At 48.2% G+C, this 18,353-nt stretch overlaps 1 protein-coding gene across 3 annotated transcripts in view; it reads left to right on the top strand.

The window, feature by feature from the left end:
* Positions 1–18,353, top strand: part of FTO (FTO alpha-ketoglutarate dependent dioxygenase) — a gene marked incomplete at its 5' end in the record, with an annotated part of 299,032 nt that overhangs the window by 84,041 nt on the left and 196,638 nt on the right. For all 3 annotated transcript variants that reach the window (XM_079759889.1, XM_079759891.1, XM_079759890.1), the window contains 2 exons: positions 2,765–3,380; positions 11,961–12,104. In XM_079759889.1, coding sequence (XP_079616015.1) covers positions 2,765–3,380; positions 11,961–12,104 — 760 coding nt within the window. The remainder of the gene's footprint in view (positions 1–2,764; positions 3,381–11,960; positions 12,105–18,353) is intronic.

The following is an 18,353-nucleotide window of genomic DNA, read 5'->3' as shown; positions in this document are numbered from 1 at the left end:
TAAACTTTTATTTCTCTCTCCCTAGACCAAGTTCCCATGGGCTTGGTTTAGGAGTGCCTCCCGGGGACTGGTTTCTTACTCACTTAACACCAGGTCTGACCACTCTGTCTGATAGCATTCTCTCAGCAGCATCCCTTGACCTGAGAGGAAGGAGTAGGATTTTCATAGAATGCTGTAAAATACGGAGGACACAAAACCTGTGCTCCAGAGAACCTAGAATTCCACATCTTTCAGCCATCGATGAAGGCCTGGCACGTTGGCAATTTATATCTGAAGTACCTTTCCAAATGCTTTTTGAACGATACGATCATCATTTTTGTCGTTTTGAAGATCTCAAGAAATATATTATGTGACCAGACAACTATTAATATAATTGCATGACTGTTTACGCCCTGGAAAACTTTAATGGGATTAAATGAAAAAGATTTTTTTCGCATATTTGGGAACCTGCCAACAGCTGTTCCAATTATCGTGCGGTATCTGATGCTCTGCGGTACCTGTCCAAAAAGGAACGTGAACTGTTCTGCTGGACAGAATTAATTAATATTAGATTACTGGATGTTCAGTTCTTTCCCAGAGTTACATGCTGTTCTATTTAAAGAAGGAATTAACAAACTCTATCCAGCACTTTTAAGTATCTGGCACTAATCTAATTATTTTATTAAGAGAGGACATTCAGCTTTGATTTTTTTTTCTCTTGCATTTTTTTGAGATAGCGATATTAGCCAATTGTTATTATATGTATTTATTGTAATCAAATAAAAATTGCCTACATTTATCTTTGTAAATTTGAAAAACATACAGCTGTCTAAAGAAGAGAATTGAAATTATGCCCAAGTTCACTACCCCAGACATAAGCACCCTAAACTGTTGGCCATATTTTTCTCCAAGTCTTTTTCTTTTTTTCTGAGTGTTTACATATGTTCATTTTTGAAATGAAACTAGGATCCGATTGCCTAATTATCATGTTACCAATTTCTTGTAGAATAGTCGTTTTGTGTTTTGTTTTGTTTTTTTACCTACAATGATATAAAAATTCTTCTAAAGTGTGTCACTTTACCACTTCACGACGTGAATGATGTACTACTTCCCTTCTAATCTGCTGTTGGGCCTTTTGGTGTTCAGTTTTTAATCATAAAACATGGTATGATGAATATCTTTTAATCTTGGTAAATTTCTCTATTTCCCCACGATGAGCTCTCTGAAGTAGAACGCTGTTGTTAACGTCGAGTATTTACATGTGATCCTCATGGTTACGTGAACGTCCCAGGTCCTTAGAGTTACAGTTCCCCTGTGTTAAATGTGTCTTCTATAGTCTTCAGCCACAGTATATATGGAACAATGCCAGCAAGAGTGGTGTGTGTGTGTGTGTGTGTCTGTCCACTCTTCCTCTCTCTCTGAAGCACTGTGTTCTAAAACTGAGTTCCTGGGAATTACCTTAGTTTTCTCTAATGCTTTGCACGAAGGCCCATTGCAGTAGCACTGGGACTGTTTACCGTGCGGAGACAGTTCCTCCTCACTTACCCTGCCAGGTAGACGTGTGCTTCACCTTGGGGACTTGCTCCGAGGAGAACCAGTTTAGCGGTAAAACTAGTGACTGCCCGTGGCGCCAGACCGTTCTGTGTCCTGCTCACTGGTTTACACCGCTCCATGCGCTGTGTAAACAGAAAGTGTGATATTTCTGCTTTTGTTTTCCAATCGGGATAAACGAGGGCTAGAAACTGGAAATTCCGAACAGGTGCCTGACAGCCTCCGTGGCCGTCCCCAGGGTCGTGCTGTCCAACGCCGCTCTTGGTCGCTTTAAATTTACGATCGCACCCCTCAGATGGGCACGCCGAGAAGCCAGGCACGCCTACTGTGCTTGCCTGCTAAACCCACGTCCCCCCACCCAGACCTGACTCTGATGTATGCTTCTTCTACTTCCTCAGACTTCCTTCCTGCCTTCCGTTTCCCGCATCAGCCAGGGCAGGCCACGTCACGCCGCAGTAACAAACAACCCCTCACATCTCAGCAGCCTCCCCCAGCGATGTTGCTTGTTCATGTCACATCATGTGTGTGCTGGCGGGGAGTCGCTCCCCATTAAAGTAGTCCCTGAGGAATTCAGGCAGCCGCCAGCTGGTGACTGTGCCAAAGGGAAGACTGTCCCAGAGAGTCTGGCACTGACGATGAAGCGCTCCAGGCTAGAAGTGACAGCCATCATTCCTCATTGAGCACAAGTGGTCCTAGGCTTCACCCAGCACCAGGGGCCAGCGGGCGTTGTTCTGCACTGGGGGCAGGGGATGAGTCCAGAACTATTTGGTAGCAGCCCTAAAGACCAGCACATTATTCTCCTTAGCTACTGATTCGTTTTACGTTTTCACCGAGAAGTGCCCTTTCCCCCCACCCCCCACCCAAAAATACCCTGAAGCTTAGTCATTATCAAATTTACAGTCCTATGAATATATACCTTCTTTGTTTTTTAAAAAAATTTTATTGATTTCAGAGGTGAAGGGAGAAGGAGAAAGACATAGAAACATCAATGATGAGAGAGAGAGCCAAGGATTGGCCGCCTCCTGCACGCCCCCTACTGGGGATGGAGTCCGCAACCCAGTCATGTGCCCTGACCGGGAATCCAACCCTGACCCCTTGGTTCCCGAGTCCATGCTCAACCACTGGGCCACGCTGGCTGGGCGAAAGTTATTTTTTTTAGATTTCCCCTAATGCTTACAAAGAAACATTCTTTTGCAAAGGTTAAATCAATCCTCATTCTTGCTCCGGTTTGCAGTGGCAGCTGAAATACCCCAAGCTGGTCCTGCGCGAGGCCGGCGGCGTGCCCGAGGAGCTGCACCGAGAGGTGCAGGCGGCCTTCGCCACGCTGCACAAGCACGGCTGCCTGGCCCGGGACCTGGTGAGGATCCAGGGCAAAGACCTGCTCACTCCGGTCGCTCGCCTCCTCGTCGGCAACCCGGGCTGCACCTACAAGTACCTGAACACCCGGCTCTTCACGGTGCCCTGGCCCGTGCGGGGCTCCAGCATCACCTACCACGAGGCGGAGATCGCCGCCGCCTGTCAGACCCTCCTCAGCCTCAACAGCTACCTGCAGCTCGAGACCATCCAGGCGTGGGAGGAGCTGGTCGCCAAAGAAAGGGCGAACATCGACGAAGTGCCCGTGTGCATCGGCCCCGACTTCGGCCTGGGCATTTTCGACGGGCCGGACGAAGCGGACATCAGGAGCAGGTCTGCGTACAACGTGACCTTGCTGAACTTCATGGATCCCCAGAAAATGCCCCACCTGAAGGAGGAGCCTTATTTCGGCATGGGGAAGATGGCGGTGAGCTGGCACCACGACGAGAACCTGGTGGACAGGTCGGCGGTGGCCGTGTACAGTCACAGCTGCGAAGGTATGGTCCGCACAGGGGACACGCAGCCCCGAGGGGGCGTGACCGGAGCCGGGCAGGCTCCGGACCTACCGGTGGGCGTGCTCACGGGTTTGTGCATGTGTGTATGGTCCCAGGTGTTGCGTGTGTGTGTGTGCGTGTGTGTGTGTGTGTGTGTGTGTGTGTGTGTGTGTCCTCTCGAGGCTGGCCACAGCCACGTGCCTGCAGTATACAGCTGTGCTGTCGGGCTCATTGGCACCCTGGGCACAGAGAGGACATAGTCGCGTGGCAGCGCGGCTGTCATTTTGTCCCTCCCGTGCCCCCCGGAGAGCCAGGTGCCTTTGTCTCCAGCCCAGAGTGGATTGCTGAGTTGCTCTAATTAACTTGCTGATAAAAAGGCTGGAAAAGCAAAAGTCTGTCAAATCTCTGCAGGTTCCCCCAGGTGCACACGTCCCGTCTCGCCCAAATGTTTTATTACGGTTGACATCCCTGTCTTGTCAAATAGGGACCTGTTCTTGGCTTCATCCCGTTGTGACTCCCGCCCTTCCTTGCAGAAGCCAGCGAGGTGGGCCCTGTGAGCAGACAGTCCTCACTAGTCAGGAAACTAACTAGCCCCCCACCCCCCATCCCTTCTGCGGGTTTAGACCTGATAGGGTGCATGTGGCAAGCTCGTTCTAGTGTTTCCTGAAATCCGGTCCCCTCAGAACACAGACCAGAGGCTACATTTGGTGTGTGCCCCCCCCCCCCCCCCGATTTTCCCTCTGTCGTTCAGTTTCTGTGTGGTCAGGGTCTCTTGGTTTTCAGAACAGGACTACCAAGAAGGTAGTCGACTCTGTCACACAGCGTGACCGCTGCCAGCGTTCTGATCCGCCTGGTGCCTGACCAAGGACCAGACCTCAGTTCAGCCTGCTTGCTTGCTTTTGCCTTCTACTTGGGTATTGAAAAGGGCTTGGAAAAGCAGAGTTCTCGGTGTCCCACGAGGGAACGAACCGGAACGTTTAAGGGCCACTGTTTTCTGACAACCGTTTATTGGATCTGGTGGTGGCTGTTAGTGATCATTTTTTAATACTAAAATGACTTTTGGAAAAAGGGATTTGAAAAAGAAATTCCGCTGGCTGTCTTCAAATTCCTTACCATCCCCCAGTCGCAGAATAGCCCTCAGGATCGCCAAACGCTTTTCCAACTTCACCGGACGCCTGCGGCCCGAAACGAGGAGCCGGTCGCGGTGGGAAATTTCACTGGCTGGCTTGGCGTCCCGAATAGTGAATGATGCGGACCCAAGACGGCTGCCCCCAGGGGAGGTGATGTTGTCCTCCTGGGAAGAACGGGGGTCCGCTGCCCTTTAAGAGGGCCTTGCCAGGCGTTAGGAACTGTCGCATCCAAGAACTCTGGTGTGAGCCAACCATGGAGGCTGTTCGCATCTTTCCTAAGGAGGCGCGCTCTGAAAGGGAGGCAGTGGTGTGTGGTGGCCCACGGCCACAAAGGTGCCTTTGTGCTCCAGGTTCGGTCAGCCCCGAAGCTTAACAGTCCCATTGTCCTCCCAGAGTGTGGGTGACCGAGCAGTTTCTGAAATCTAGAATATCTCCCAGAAAGGAATTTAAATGTTTAATGAATAGCTTCTGTGGTCGGGAGTAGTTAAGACTGATCAAGTGCCTTTATCTATTGATGTGTCTAAATAAATAGATAAAGGTTTGTCCAAGCTAAAGGTCTATTTATTTAGACACATGAATAGATAAAGGTTTGTCCTTCTGTTATCCCCTGGAGGAGGGAACTGCAGATTTGGAACCTGCAACCCCCGAGATTCCCCGAAGTCTCTCTAATAATGACAGCAATACTGGGAGCTCTCCTTTATTGAGCACCTACTCTGTGCCGGCTGGTGTAAGCATTTTACGTGTATTAACTCATTCGATTTTTACAGCAACCCCATGGACAAAGTACTGCTATCATCCTCATTTTACAGGCGAGGAAACCGAGGCAAGAAGGATGGTTCAATTTTGCACGGCTACACAGCTCTGAATGAGTAGAGCTAGGAGTGCAACATAGGCACTTGGGCCTCAGAGCCTAACAGCTTTGGCCGATGCCTTATAAGCATTTCCTGTCCCCGCAGTGTAGATATCTCTGGCATTCAGGTTTTTTAAATGTCCACCTCGCCCTAGCTGGTTTGGCTCAGTGGATAGAGCATCAGCTTTTGGACTGAAGGGTCCTAGGTTCGATTCCGGTCAAGGGCACATGCCTGGGTGTGGGCTCGATCCCCAGTAGGGGTTTGCAGGAGGCAGCCGATCAATGATCCTCTCTTATCATTGATGTTTCTTTCTCTCCCTCTCCCTTCCTCTCTGAAATAAGTAAAAACATATTAAAAAAAAAAAAAAGCCCACCTCTGCACAGGTGAAGGGAATGTTCTGCTCGCTCTTCCTGGAGGTCCTGATAACCTCGCTTCTCTCCCCGCACAGCGTCTCCCCGCACAGGCTCTGGGTGGCTAGAGAGCGTTAGCTCCGTGCAGCGGGACCTTTCTCCAGGGCTCGGGCCACATGCGCGCCGTTGGGTCAGGTGGTTGGCAGCTCACGTGCCTTGAAACTTTTTGATGGTGGATTTCCTCCCAGTGACTTCTTCCGGGTGACCAGCGACATGCTTCGCTCTCTGGCCTCCTTCGACTCCTGCCAGAGGCACGTTAAGGCGGACTTGAAGAGAGCCATTTGGGCTAAAATCGTGTTTGGGTCGGGTAGGGCCCAGAAAGGACCAAGAGCGGATGCTTCAGACGACTGCACTGCTTTCCCTGTCCTTGAACTTGTCCGCTGAGCGGTCGTGAAGGGAAGTTCTTCTAGTCCAGTGGTCGGCAAACTCATTAGTCAGCAGAGCCAAATATCAACAGTACGACGATTGAAATTCCTTTTGAGAGCCAAATTTTTTAAACTTAAACTTCTTCTAACGCCACTTCTTCAAAATAGACTCGCCCAGGCTGTGGTATTTTGTGGAAGAGCCACACTCAAGGGGCCAAAGAGCCGCGTGTGGCTCGAGAGCCGCAGTTTGCCAACCACGGTTCTAGACAGTATTGAGGCTCCAAAGGTAAGTCAGACCCCCTCTTGCCTTGAGAGGATGGATGGGGGAAGGTGTGCAATGACGGGAGGACCAAACCTCTGCTCTGGGAGGGTCTTTTGAAGTCACGTAGCCGAAGCCTCTCATTCCACCAATGAAAACAGGGAGGTGGGGAGAAGGGGAGCGGCCCGCCCAAGGTCACATGGCTCCCGAGTGCCACCAGAGTGTTAGGTGCCGCGGGAAAGGTTCCTGTAACGGGGGGTTCAGAAAAGAAGCGGCTCCCTCCTGCTGAAGTGAAATTCGGGTGGCGCTTAGGATTTTGCTGGGCTTTGCTCCCAATACCTGTTCCCAGGGCAGCCTTCATGTAGGTTCATAATGCGCCAGCCATCCCTCTTTGGCTCACCTCCGTGGCTAGGGGTCATTGAGAAGTAATTTGTCTAGGATCCGCGTAATTATATCCTAAATTCACTGGCTTCCCAAGCAGTCCCAGTTAATAGATCTCTCCAGTAGGAAGATTGAAATGGTACAATTTTTAATCAGGAGTGGCTTTGGGGAGCCATGTGTAAATAGACAGAGTATTTGATTTTTCTATTTCAGCTTTGCTGGCAATCGCTCGTTTCACCAGGATCTATACGTTAGCAGGGAAGGCGTCAAACACCCCTTGTTTCACACGGCCCTCCCCCTTGTTCTTGGACGGGGACGCCTTCAGAAAAAGGTGGCGGACACAACCTAACGATGGGTTGCTTACCATTGCTGTTTCCCTGGAAGGACACATCTTCCGTGACTCTGTCTTCCTAGGAAAAACAATTCTGAATGTAACGGCCAGATCGCCAAACCTTGCCGATTCTGGGTCTTAGTTTCTCGGTCTCCCACGAAGGGCCGGAGAGGAGAAGGGAGGGGCGGCGGGGCCAGGCCGCCTCCGCAGAAGTGACAGGGTGAACAGTGCGCCCGCTTTCTCCCTCCCAGGCCTCAGAGCAGCTTCTGGTTGTAGGTCCTGAGCCGGGACTGATGGGCCTTCTTCCCTGTTCCCTTCACACGTACCCGAGTTCTCCATTTTCTCAGCCCACTCCTCACCCCCGTGGCTGCGGAGGCGTGTGCCCCTGCCAGCAGCAAGCCTGCTCCTGCTCCTCCCAGCCCAGGAGAGAGAGCACTCCGCCCGACAGCTCCACCCGGAGGCTGCGCCGTGGCCGAGCCTCCTCCAGGGAGAGTCCTTCCGGAGGGTGTCCCAGATGTTCTGTGGCGTCTGCCATTTGCCATCACGTGGGAAACCTGTGCAGAAAAAGTACCCAAGGTCTGTCCCTGGAGGCTTCTGCCTTCCCGGGGATGAGTCCGAACAACAGCCCTGATTTACCGGAAGTGAGAGTGTCTTTCCCTGCCCGCAGTACAAGTCTGCATGCCTTTGTAGTTCCCAGAGCCCTCCAGGTCCTGGCCCCTGCCCACCTCTCCAGCCTCTTCTCTTGCGAATCCATGCGTTCATGCGATGCCCCTGCAGCTCAGCATCAATGATGTTCTTGTGTGGAATTTTTTTTTATTTTTAAATATATTTGTATTGATTTCACAGAGGAAGGGAGAAGGAGAGAGAGATAGAAACGTCAATGATCAGAGAGAACCATGGATCGGCTGCCTCCTGCACGCCCCCACAGGGGATGGAGCCTGCAACCCGGGCACGTGCCCTGACTGGAATTGAACCCAGACCTCCTGGTTCATAAGTCAGTGCTCAACCACTGAGCCACGCCAGCTGGGCGGCATGGATGATGTTCTTGTCCACCCACCCGCCGTTCCCCTCCTCCTGGTCCTCCCAACCTCACACCTTCCCATTTCACCTTCTGTCTCCCTCCATTTTACAACACGGATTCCTGGAATCTCAAAACAAAGCAAACCAACAAATCAAGAACGGACTCATAGAAACAGGGATGGGTGAAGAGGGGAAAGGGACTGTACTCGATAATGTTGTGATAAGTGTCCACGCTGACAGATGATTACTAGAATTTGTGGGTTGATCACAATTTAAGATATACAACTGTTAAATCACTATAATTTGTGCACCTGAAACCAATATAACCAATGTAAGATTATGTATCAACTATACTTAAATGAAAAGAATCAATTAATAAAACAACAACACAGGTTCCCCATCCCAGACCCTGGAATGTCATAGGTGAGCCCTGGGCACAGAAGGCATCATTAGGCTTCACAGACCAGCCAACCACGTGCGACTTCCGGGTCTCTCCTGCCTTGAGCTGTGTGACGTGGCTAGGAAGGGACCTGTACCTCAGCCTCTCTGGGTGTGGGGCTCAGGGAGCAGAGAAAATGATTTGCAGGGCCAGAGTCTTAGAAGTCTTAGTGCTTGGCCAAGGAAACAGGACTGTTTTTTAAATGTGTGGCGATGATGAATATGTCCTTACGTATTGGGGAAGTCATGGACCCACAATATTAATGGTGTTATTATGAAACGTGGTACTAAAATCCAAGCGATATATTTTGATTACAACTGTCACCTCTTCCCGCTCAGGCTTCTTAGTTTCCTACGTAACAGTGGCTGCATTTAGCTTTTAAAACCGTCAGCATATTTGACGACATTTACCTTTTATTAAAGTGGAACTAATTTTTTCTAAACATGATGCAGCATTAAAAAAAATCAATTGATTCCTTGGGGGAGGGGAGAGTGTTAGATATTAAGGACCTACATTTAAAGTGCGCCTTATAAAAATGTTTTGTTTTTTAAATTGTATTTGGACCTCCGTTGGCGGGAGCTGGGCATGCAGCACACACACTGAGGCCCTTACAATCCTTTCAAAGTTATGGGGGCTTCAAGGCAAGCAGCAGCCTCTGCTCCTTTCCAAAACAACACGGGGCAGAGGAATGGCTCGCAGTTACTATAGGCAATTGCAAGTGGGTTTTATTGAGAAAGCGAGCAACACTGTACTGACACAATAAAAAAACGTATCAGACCTCCAGGTTCCCTCCTCCCAGCCCAGCCCAGCCCCAGGGGGAACCAAAGTTTCAGCGGAACAGTATTTTTATTTTTTTATTTTATTGATTTTCTTTTACAGAGAGGAAGGGAGAGGGATAGAGAGTTAGAAACATCAATCAGCTGCCTCCTGCACACCCCCTACTGGGGATGTGCCCGCAACCAAGGTACATGCCCTTGACCGGAATCGAACCTGGGACCTTTCAGTCCGCAGGCCGACGCTCTATCCACTGAGCCAAACCGGTTAGGGCAGGGAACAGTATTTTAATGAGCACATTTGGGAGGTGCTGGGTTTATGGGAGACATCGGGGAACACGGATCGCCCATTACCGTCTCTGTTGGGCACTCAGGGCCTTATTGGTGCCACATTGAGGAGAGTGTGACGATGAGAGTTAGGGTGCCAGCGGTCAGCCAGCCTGTCAGCCTATCAAGATGACCACTTAGGACAATAACCTTACTCCGTGGTATGAAAACCGCCTGAAAATCGTTGTCTTTGGAGCCTAAAATCACCTTTTTGAAAGTTGAGTTATGGTTGATTTGACCAGAGAGGGACAGAAACTTATGGATGGATATTGAGGTTATTTCTGATCTTTTGCTGTTATAAAACACCGCTACAATATATATCCTTGCTCAGAAGTTGTTTTGAATCTATAATAATAAAAGTGTAATATGCTTATTAGACCGGATGTCCTTCTGGACGAAGCCGGGGCTGCGAGAGAAGCCCAGGTCCCGGGTGCCAGAGGAAAGCCAGTGCCGGCAGTGGGGGGAAGGAAGGCCTACTCTGGCACGAATTTCATGAATCGGGCCTCCTAGCACATTCATAAAAGGGGAATTGGGGCTCCTCTAAGTTCAAGGGGTTTCTGCGTTTGTCATTTTGATAGGTATTCTCACATTGTCCTCTGCAGAGGTTAGGAGTGTGCCATTTTGCTAGCACCGTATTTTATCAAAGTGTTTGCTATTTCCTGATCTGGTAGGTGAAAAACACCTATTGCGGCTATAATTTGAACTTACAGGAATAAATTTGAATGCCTTTTTGATGTTTACAAACTCATTTTATCATCTTTTATGGGGTTTAGCTTCATGACTGTCACCCATTATTTTATTTGATGACCCATGTTTATCCTATGATGCTTAGAGAGCTGGTGACGCTTGCTATCTCATGTTTTCATGTGAATTGTTTAATCAGCTTACTTAGTTACCAGCCCCATTCACCTAAAAATCATCCTGTTGGTATTTTTTTTATTGTATTTGTGTCAAATTTATAATGCATTTAGGGAAGAACTGACATTTCCATGATGTTCAGTCTTACTTCCCAAGAAAATAGTTTGCCATTATATTTGTTTAAATATTCTTTTGTGTCCTTTAATAATATTTTAAAGTTTTTCTTCATATAGACAATGCACATATAAACTAGGCTATTTTTATATACACTCTTTGTAGCTAGCAGTTTCTTAATTTGCCTTTTGCTTGGGATATATTTTCCAGGTTGATTTGCAGATAAATAATAATATCATTTGCAAAAGAATATTTTTCTTATTAAAACATACTTTACCCCTTTTTGTATCTAATTGGGGCTCCTCTATTATGCCGCTCCAGAGGGCACCGTGGTGTTGGCCATTCCTTCCAGAATAATGATGAATCGTTGTGGTGATAAAGGACATTGTCTTCTAATTCCTAACTTTGGGAATGTTTCCAATGTTTCCCTATTAAAATGCGACGCTGGCTTTGAGGTTGAGTAGATCTGTATTTTATCATGTTAAGGAACTAGCCACCTATATCTGTTTAATTGAGGTTTTCATTATGAAAGCATATAGTTTATTGAGTACATTTGTGTATCTCTGGTGACATGATTTTTTACCCATTTATGAACATGATTAATTTTAGATATGTTTGTGCATATTGAACTATCCTTGTATTCCTGCAGTAAGTACTACTTGGTTCTGGACTGTTATTCTTCTAATGTGCTGCTGGATTTGAATTCTGTTTTCTTATGTTATATATAGGAATTTTGCATTGATTTTCAGATGTGAGACTAGATGTGTGTGTGTGTGTGTGTGTGTGTGTTTGTGTGTGTTTTCTTTTTGGGTTTTGATACTATTCTATCTCATAGAAAGAATTTGGAAACTTTTCTCTGTCTGTGCTCTTAAACAATTTAAAGTGTATTGAAATTACGCTTTCATTGTGTGGTAGCATTCTCCTTTGTAATTCTCTAGACCTGTGTTTTCCTGAGAGATAGTCCTCTCTTATCTTCTGTGTGTTGTTTAGCTTTTCTATCTCTTCTGGGGTGGCTTTGGTTATTCATACGCCCTTAAAAACTAACCATTTGATTTAGATTTTTCTCACATATTTGCAGGGAATTTAACAAAATAACCTTTCTCCCCTTGATATCTGCGGTTATTTCCTCACCGTGTTATAATGTTTCTTGATGAAAAAATAAATGACGCTAAAAACGTCCTAAAGAATGTGTGTTTTTAAAAATGTGATATGAAAGGAAGATATTTTCATTCAAACTTGAGTTATTCCTGAGATAACTGTTATGGCACCCAGAACCTCAGATGGTTGAAACCTCTCCTTTCTGATCGCCCCTTGTCTCTCGACAGGCCCGGAAGAGGAAAGCGAGGAGGACTCTCCACTCGAAGGCAGAGATCCTGACACTTGGCACGTTGGTTTCAAGATTTCCTGGGACATAGAGACACCTGGCTTGGCGATACCCCTTCACCAAGGAGACTGCTACTTCATGCTCGGTAATTAGGAGGATAGAGCCATATTGATGCTCTGTTGTCTAAGTTTTATGTCATCGGGCACATATTTTAAGTGTCTTTTGCCTTTCACATATTTTATAGTGATAATGAAACTTTTATATGTAACTAGTTTGTTTATTTGTTTCTTTTTGAGATACCGCTGATTTTTAAAAGTTACTTTTCCTTCTCAATGTTATTGAGTTCCACAAATGTTCTGAACACTTTTCAGGAGTCTTTATCAGAGCCACTAAATCACCTAAATAAATCCACTGTGAAGTTATAAAATGACTAGAGGCCTGGTGCACAAAATTCCTGAACAGGTAGGGTCCCTAGGCCTGGCCAGCGATCAGGGCTGATCGGGGCCTTCCTTCCCCAGCTGCCGGCTGCTGGCGGGGGCCTTCCTTCATTCCGCGCTGCCCCCTGGTGGTCAGTGCATGTCATAGCAAGCAATTGAACTCCTGGTCGAACTCCTGAGGGGACAATTTGCATATTAGGCTCATATATATATATATATGTATATATCCCTGTCTAGATAAGTTCTTAGTGAGCATGGTGTTTTTTTTTCCTCTAGTTTTGAATTTGGTTTCTTCCCAGGAGCAGCTGACCTGACAGCACGCCTGTCTCCGCACTTGTCCTCTAGCATTTCTGGACGCAGTATTTCAGCTGTGGTTAAGCGAACCAGAGCCATGCAGTGTGGGGAGCTTTGTTCTTGCCTCTCTGCTCTACATGTCGTGTTTTGTTCTTGAGCATTCTGCTTGTTTTCCATGGACTCCTACAGCTCCTCAGGGTTTGTTCTCTCCTTGGCCGTAGCTGCTTTTATTCCGGGTTTATCTCGCACTTACCTGCTGGGGTTCTACTCATGTGCTGGTGACAGGGTCAGGAAGCAGCATGTCCCCAACCTAGCATTTATGGTCCAATTAGTTCCCAGTTAATGGAGAACTTGCAGAGGGCCCACTGTGTTCTGCATGCTGCCCAAGGTTCCGGAGGAGACACTGCAGACGGGTAAAACTTGGTCCTAGCTTCTAGGAATTCACACTTTGCAATAGCTCTCTGGGCCATATTTCCCAGATTTCAGTCATTCGCACACCAGCTCCGAGGTTCTTGCCATATCTGTGCTCTCCCTTACTCCCACTTACATATTATTTCTCTCTAAATGAACTCACTTTTTTTTTTTTTTGACTGGAAGGAATTTATTTTAGTGGGAAGTTTTATATTACTATTTTAAATGCAAAGACAATATCATTTGGCATAATTCAAAAGTTTCACGAATCTATAAAGTAAAACAGTATTGTGTCTCTCTTTTTTTTTTTTTTTGCCGAGGATCCTGAGTCTGAGTCCTTTTCTGTCTTGAAAAGGGAGGTGAGTAGCTGTTAGAGGGGAGTGCACTGTGTAACGGCTCCTCCCTGAGACTCGCCCGGATGTCAGCAGTAGGATGGGGAGATCATTCCAGAGGGAATGGCTTCCTCACAGTGGGGTTCCCTGGTACTTCATGTGGTGTCCCTTTCCCTCTTAAATTCTTCTCCCGGGCTGATCCCTGCACTTGTTGAACACGGATCTAAGAAAGGAGACTGTAAAAATTAGGCCCATGCCTGTTTCAGTATATGCCTTTTTAGTCTTTTTTCTCTACGTACATCGGTCTGGAACGATAGCAGTGTGTGAATAACAACCACATTTACAGGGGACTGATAGCAAATCAGTCATTCTTTCCGTCCTCTCAGTAAGCCTAAGAAGTAGATATATGGCAGAAGAAAAAATTAAGGTTAGGTTGATGTGGTTACACAGCTAATAAGAAGTATGGACTGGACATTGTCATTCTGTCCCACTTGAGCTCTGCCTCCGCGGGCCGGGCCATCCCTCCTCCCCCAACCGGGCGCTGACCCCTGCTCTGGGCTTCGGTGCCCTCCGCCCCCGCGTCCCCAGCGTGGTGCCCACGCCCCAGAGGTCCTAGGACTAAATTGTTTGAGCGGGGAACAAGAGAAGGCGATGCCAGTGGTCCATTTGCCTCTTTCTTTCCCATTTCTTTTAAAAGTTACGTGTTTTTTATTCTTGCCTGAGAAGCAGGTTAATAATGAAAATAGTAATTAATCCCATTGTCCTTTTGACCTATGTGTTATAATGCATATGCGTTTAAAAATATACATTGGGTCCTTTGAGCTGTTGTAGGCAATGAATAGAAGAAGTGAGTGTTACTTTACAGAAGTTCAAGCCAAGACATAATATCTAATCCTGACGTCCCAACTCCTGGCTTCAGATATAGGGCGGGCAGCTGGTCCTCTCCGGACCCAGGGAACCATAGCACGAGGTACCCAAGGTTTGCATCTAGAACATATTTTCTTATTAAGATATCATATTGGATTTGTACACAGAGTTTTCCTCCATCTCCTCTTAAACAAAACCTCCGCAACAAACAAAAACGCAATCCTGATCGCTTGCTCCCTCTTCTCCGCACTTTCCCAAGTCCATATGCTACCAGGAGCTCTGCGCAGGGACCTGAGCCCCGCGCTGAAATCTGAACTCCACAGCCCTATGAAAGGGAACAGTTTAGCTCAATTTATAATAATATATTGGTCTGCAGAGGAAGTGCGGGCCGAGCCCTGCTGTCTCAAGTAAATACTCAGGGGGTGTCTGATGGGGCGCGCGTCGGGTGCCTGCAATAAATCCAGCGCCTGCGCGGGTGAGTGAGGCCCGGCCGGTGGTGCCCCAGGACACGCTTAACTGGAGTTGTCACGGTTTCACTTTGAAATCGGAATCTCTGCCCTAATCTCAGAGTTAGACATGACCAGATTTGCAAACAGATTTACAATTTTCACTAATTTTCCAACCAGGACTTCAAAACACACTTAAGAGGGGGATAAATAGACTCCGGTCTTTGTCAGAGCAGGCTGATTTACTCGGCCACAGCTGTTTTCCATAGACGGCATGTAGCCCGGGACTTAGGGGCTTAGAGCGGCTGGGAGACACACTGTGGGTTTGTTTTTGTGTGGGACAGATTATACAGTTCAAGGGACATCGACCCAATTAAGTTACTTAACCAGGAGCCGGGCGTGGAGCTGGGATGTTTTAGGACAAAGGTGAGTGCTAGGCAAACAGTCGGAGCTAATCTCCCCCCACCCGCCTTAATTTATTATTACTACTGGTACCTGTCACTATTCATGACTCCGTTCTATCCTGTCTCTCGTGTTTCCTTAAATCCAACTGTATCTCACTTTCAAATACCTGTTGATACTGGAACGATTGGCTACTTCGAAGCTTCAGTTGCCCAGTAAAAATTCCTCTGCAAAAAAAAAAAAAAAAAAAAAAAAAAAAAGAGCAAAAGGCAAAACCCACTGAAACGCGTGCTCCTTCTTTTTTTGGTTTTGCTTTGCCGCGCCCACCATTTGGGGTAAAATAGTGCAGAGGCCGGGGGATGTTCTGTTGGTGGGCAGGTCCCCGACTCCCTGCGCCCTCTTTGGGGTCCTCACTGTGAGCACCTCTTGGAGTCTCCGTCTCCCCTGGCACACTGGTGCCGGGTCCTCGCTGCCAGGCTTATAGTGAGGCCGGACGCCATGTACGGGGCAGTGCTCTGCAAACTCCGATTTGCATGTGGGGACTGGGGGGTCCTGGGACCTGGGCGGAGGTTCTTGGAGAACCAAGGAGGCCAGCAGGTGTCGAACCTTGTGTTCCCAGCCTGCTTCGCGCCTCACTATTCCACGTGTATATTTTCATAGGAACCATGAGAAAGGTAAATCTTTTTTTAAAAAAAATATTTTTATTGACTTCAGAGAGGAAGGGAGAGGTAGAGAGACAGAAACATCAGTGATGAGAGAGAATCATGGATCGGCTGCCTCTTGCATGACCCCCACTGGGGATGGAGCCCACAACCTGGGCATGTGCCCTGACCGGGAATCGAACCGTGACCTCCTGGTTCATAGGTCGACGCTCAACCACTGAGCCAGGCTGGCCGGGCCAGGGCAAGGGAACCCTTATGAGTTGATGGTGAGAAGAGGTAGCAGTGGCCGTTGTTGATCCGGGCTCTGCAGGAACCGCGGCCTCACCTTGCTTGAGGCCGAGTTACTCATAGAGCCGGCCAGGGGTTGCCTGTCTCAAACCTCCCTGGCTTGGAGCAGCAGGACCTGGAGCTGTGGGACCCTTCGCTGTGCTATGGCCTGAAAGTACACCGTGCTCTGTTTTGGGGTCACCAGGAGCACACTGGTGGGGGTCCGCAGCCCCGTTAGCAGGAGGAACAGCAGCCCCTCTGGGGCTTCCCCTTGGAGCTGGTGGCATCTCAGTAAACCCACCCCATTAAGCCCGGTCCTCATTCCCGCCCCCTCAGACATTGCATTCCCAGAAAAAGCCTTTTCTTCTTTCCCTCTGACCCCGTTCCCTTCCTCCCCCAAGCTCTGGCCTGCCAGCCGAAGTAAAAAGCGCCTATAATTTACGGCCTAATCATAAATTCTACATAATTGTACTTTATTGCCTCTCACGGGTTGTGAAACGTAGATGCCACGTTCTGCTTTCTGCCGAGGCGGCGGAATAAGACAGAAGCAGCAGTAAGTTATAACGCGGGCGCGGGCGGCGGGCGGTGGGCGGCGGGCGGCGGGCGGCGGGCGGTGGGCGGCGGGCGGCGGGCGGCGGGCTCCAGGAATTGCCATTTCCGGGGAAAGTGCTCCGCAGCCAAATGAGCGCCGCCACCTTTGTTTCCCTGGAAAAGTGGGGATGCGGCAGGATAGACTCCCCACGGGTCCTCACCTCTTGAGTGTGTCCCTCTCCTCCGGAAACTCTCTCTAAACTGTGCCCCCAAATGCTGACATTTTCAAGAGTGGGTTAAAAAAAACCAACAAAACATACATATATATTTCAGAGAGGAAGGGAGGGAGAGGGAGAGAGAAACGTCAATGATGAGAGAATCATGGATCGGCTGCCTCCTGCACGCCCCGCACTGGGGATCGGGCCCACAACCTGGGCCTGTGTCCTGACCAGGAATCGAACTGTGACCTCCTGGTTCGTAGGTTGACCCTCAACCACTGAGCCACGCCGGCCGGGCCAAAAAGTGGGCTTTTGGACGCCATGCCTGATTTTTCCGTATTCAGGAGCGTTAGAGGGAGGCCGTGGCTTGTGGGGTATTCTTCGAGGAGAGGAACCGGAGTGCATTCCTGGGTGCTGGGAAGGACTTGCCCCCTCTTACACTTCCTTAGCGTAGCCAGTCTTTTTGCTTCTTTCTATGAGATTTGGCCTTGACTTGAATGACATGTGATGAGTCCCTGTCGAGGGCCAAGCTGGATGCTTGAATGTATTTTATTTATTTTTCATAACAGGCCTATCAGCTAGGTACTCCCCGCCCTCTGATCCCCATTTGTCCCCCCAGAAAGGAAGTTGATGGGGAGGGACTGCTATCGTGTACATCCATCTATTGGGGTATGAAGACGCTCCAAAATGAGTGCGTGTGACGGCTGCACAACCCTGCGAACACCCTCCACAGCTCAGGGAGTGCATGCAGTGGGCTTTCAGTGAGGGGTTGTTTGGTGTGTGAATCACATGTCAAGAGAGCGCTTTTGAAAAAAGGAAACGGAGGCTTAGAGAGGTGAAAAGACTTGTTCAAAGCAACAGACCTAGTCAAGCTCGTGTTTGGATCTAGGTTTTGCTGAGACCAAAGCTTCCTTCCACTGAACTATATTTCATATTCCTAAACATTTATAACCTCCCCAGCACCCTCACACAGTACTTTGAACGTGGTAGGTGCTTTAATAAGTAATTATTGAGTGAACGAGTGAACGAATGAAGCAAGGATTAGCTTTATTTTAAAATTTTATTTTATTTTTTAAAATTTCATGGCAGTACGTCTTGACCATCCAGGCAAAAGCAAATATTTACTCTGTTTTGGAAAGCTCCTGGCTGGAAATATTTTGAAGTCCTTCCCCAGAACAGATGGCCTGATTCACCTAATATCTGGATTTCTCCAGAGATACCTTCTAGCATCTTCCATGGTCCTCTGTTCCCTCAGTGACCAGTGCTTTAGCTTCTTCCTGTCTAGGCCAGATACCCATGGGACATCACAGAATTTCCCAAATGGACACCATGTGTGGATCAGTCAGTACATTCTCTTCCAAACCTTTTGTGAGAGAACCACCAAAGGTAACAAAAACGTGTGGGTTTCTTTGAAGCCGAGGAGGATGTGCTCCTGGGAATCGTGTGATGCTTTCGTTCTCGCATGTTTCACTCCGCCTGGCTGTATGTATGATCATTCTGCATCTGGGTTGGGTGGGTGGAATTTTT

This window comes from Cnephaeus nilssonii (genome assembly GCF_951640355.1).
Source record: "Cnephaeus nilssonii genome assembly, chromosome: 20".
Classification (NCBI taxonomy): domain Eukaryota; kingdom Metazoa; phylum Chordata; class Mammalia; order Chiroptera; family Vespertilionidae; genus Cnephaeus; species Cnephaeus nilssonii.
The sequence above is the reverse complement of the archived record's forward strand: the minus strand, read 5'-3'. Positions and strand labels throughout refer to the sequence as shown.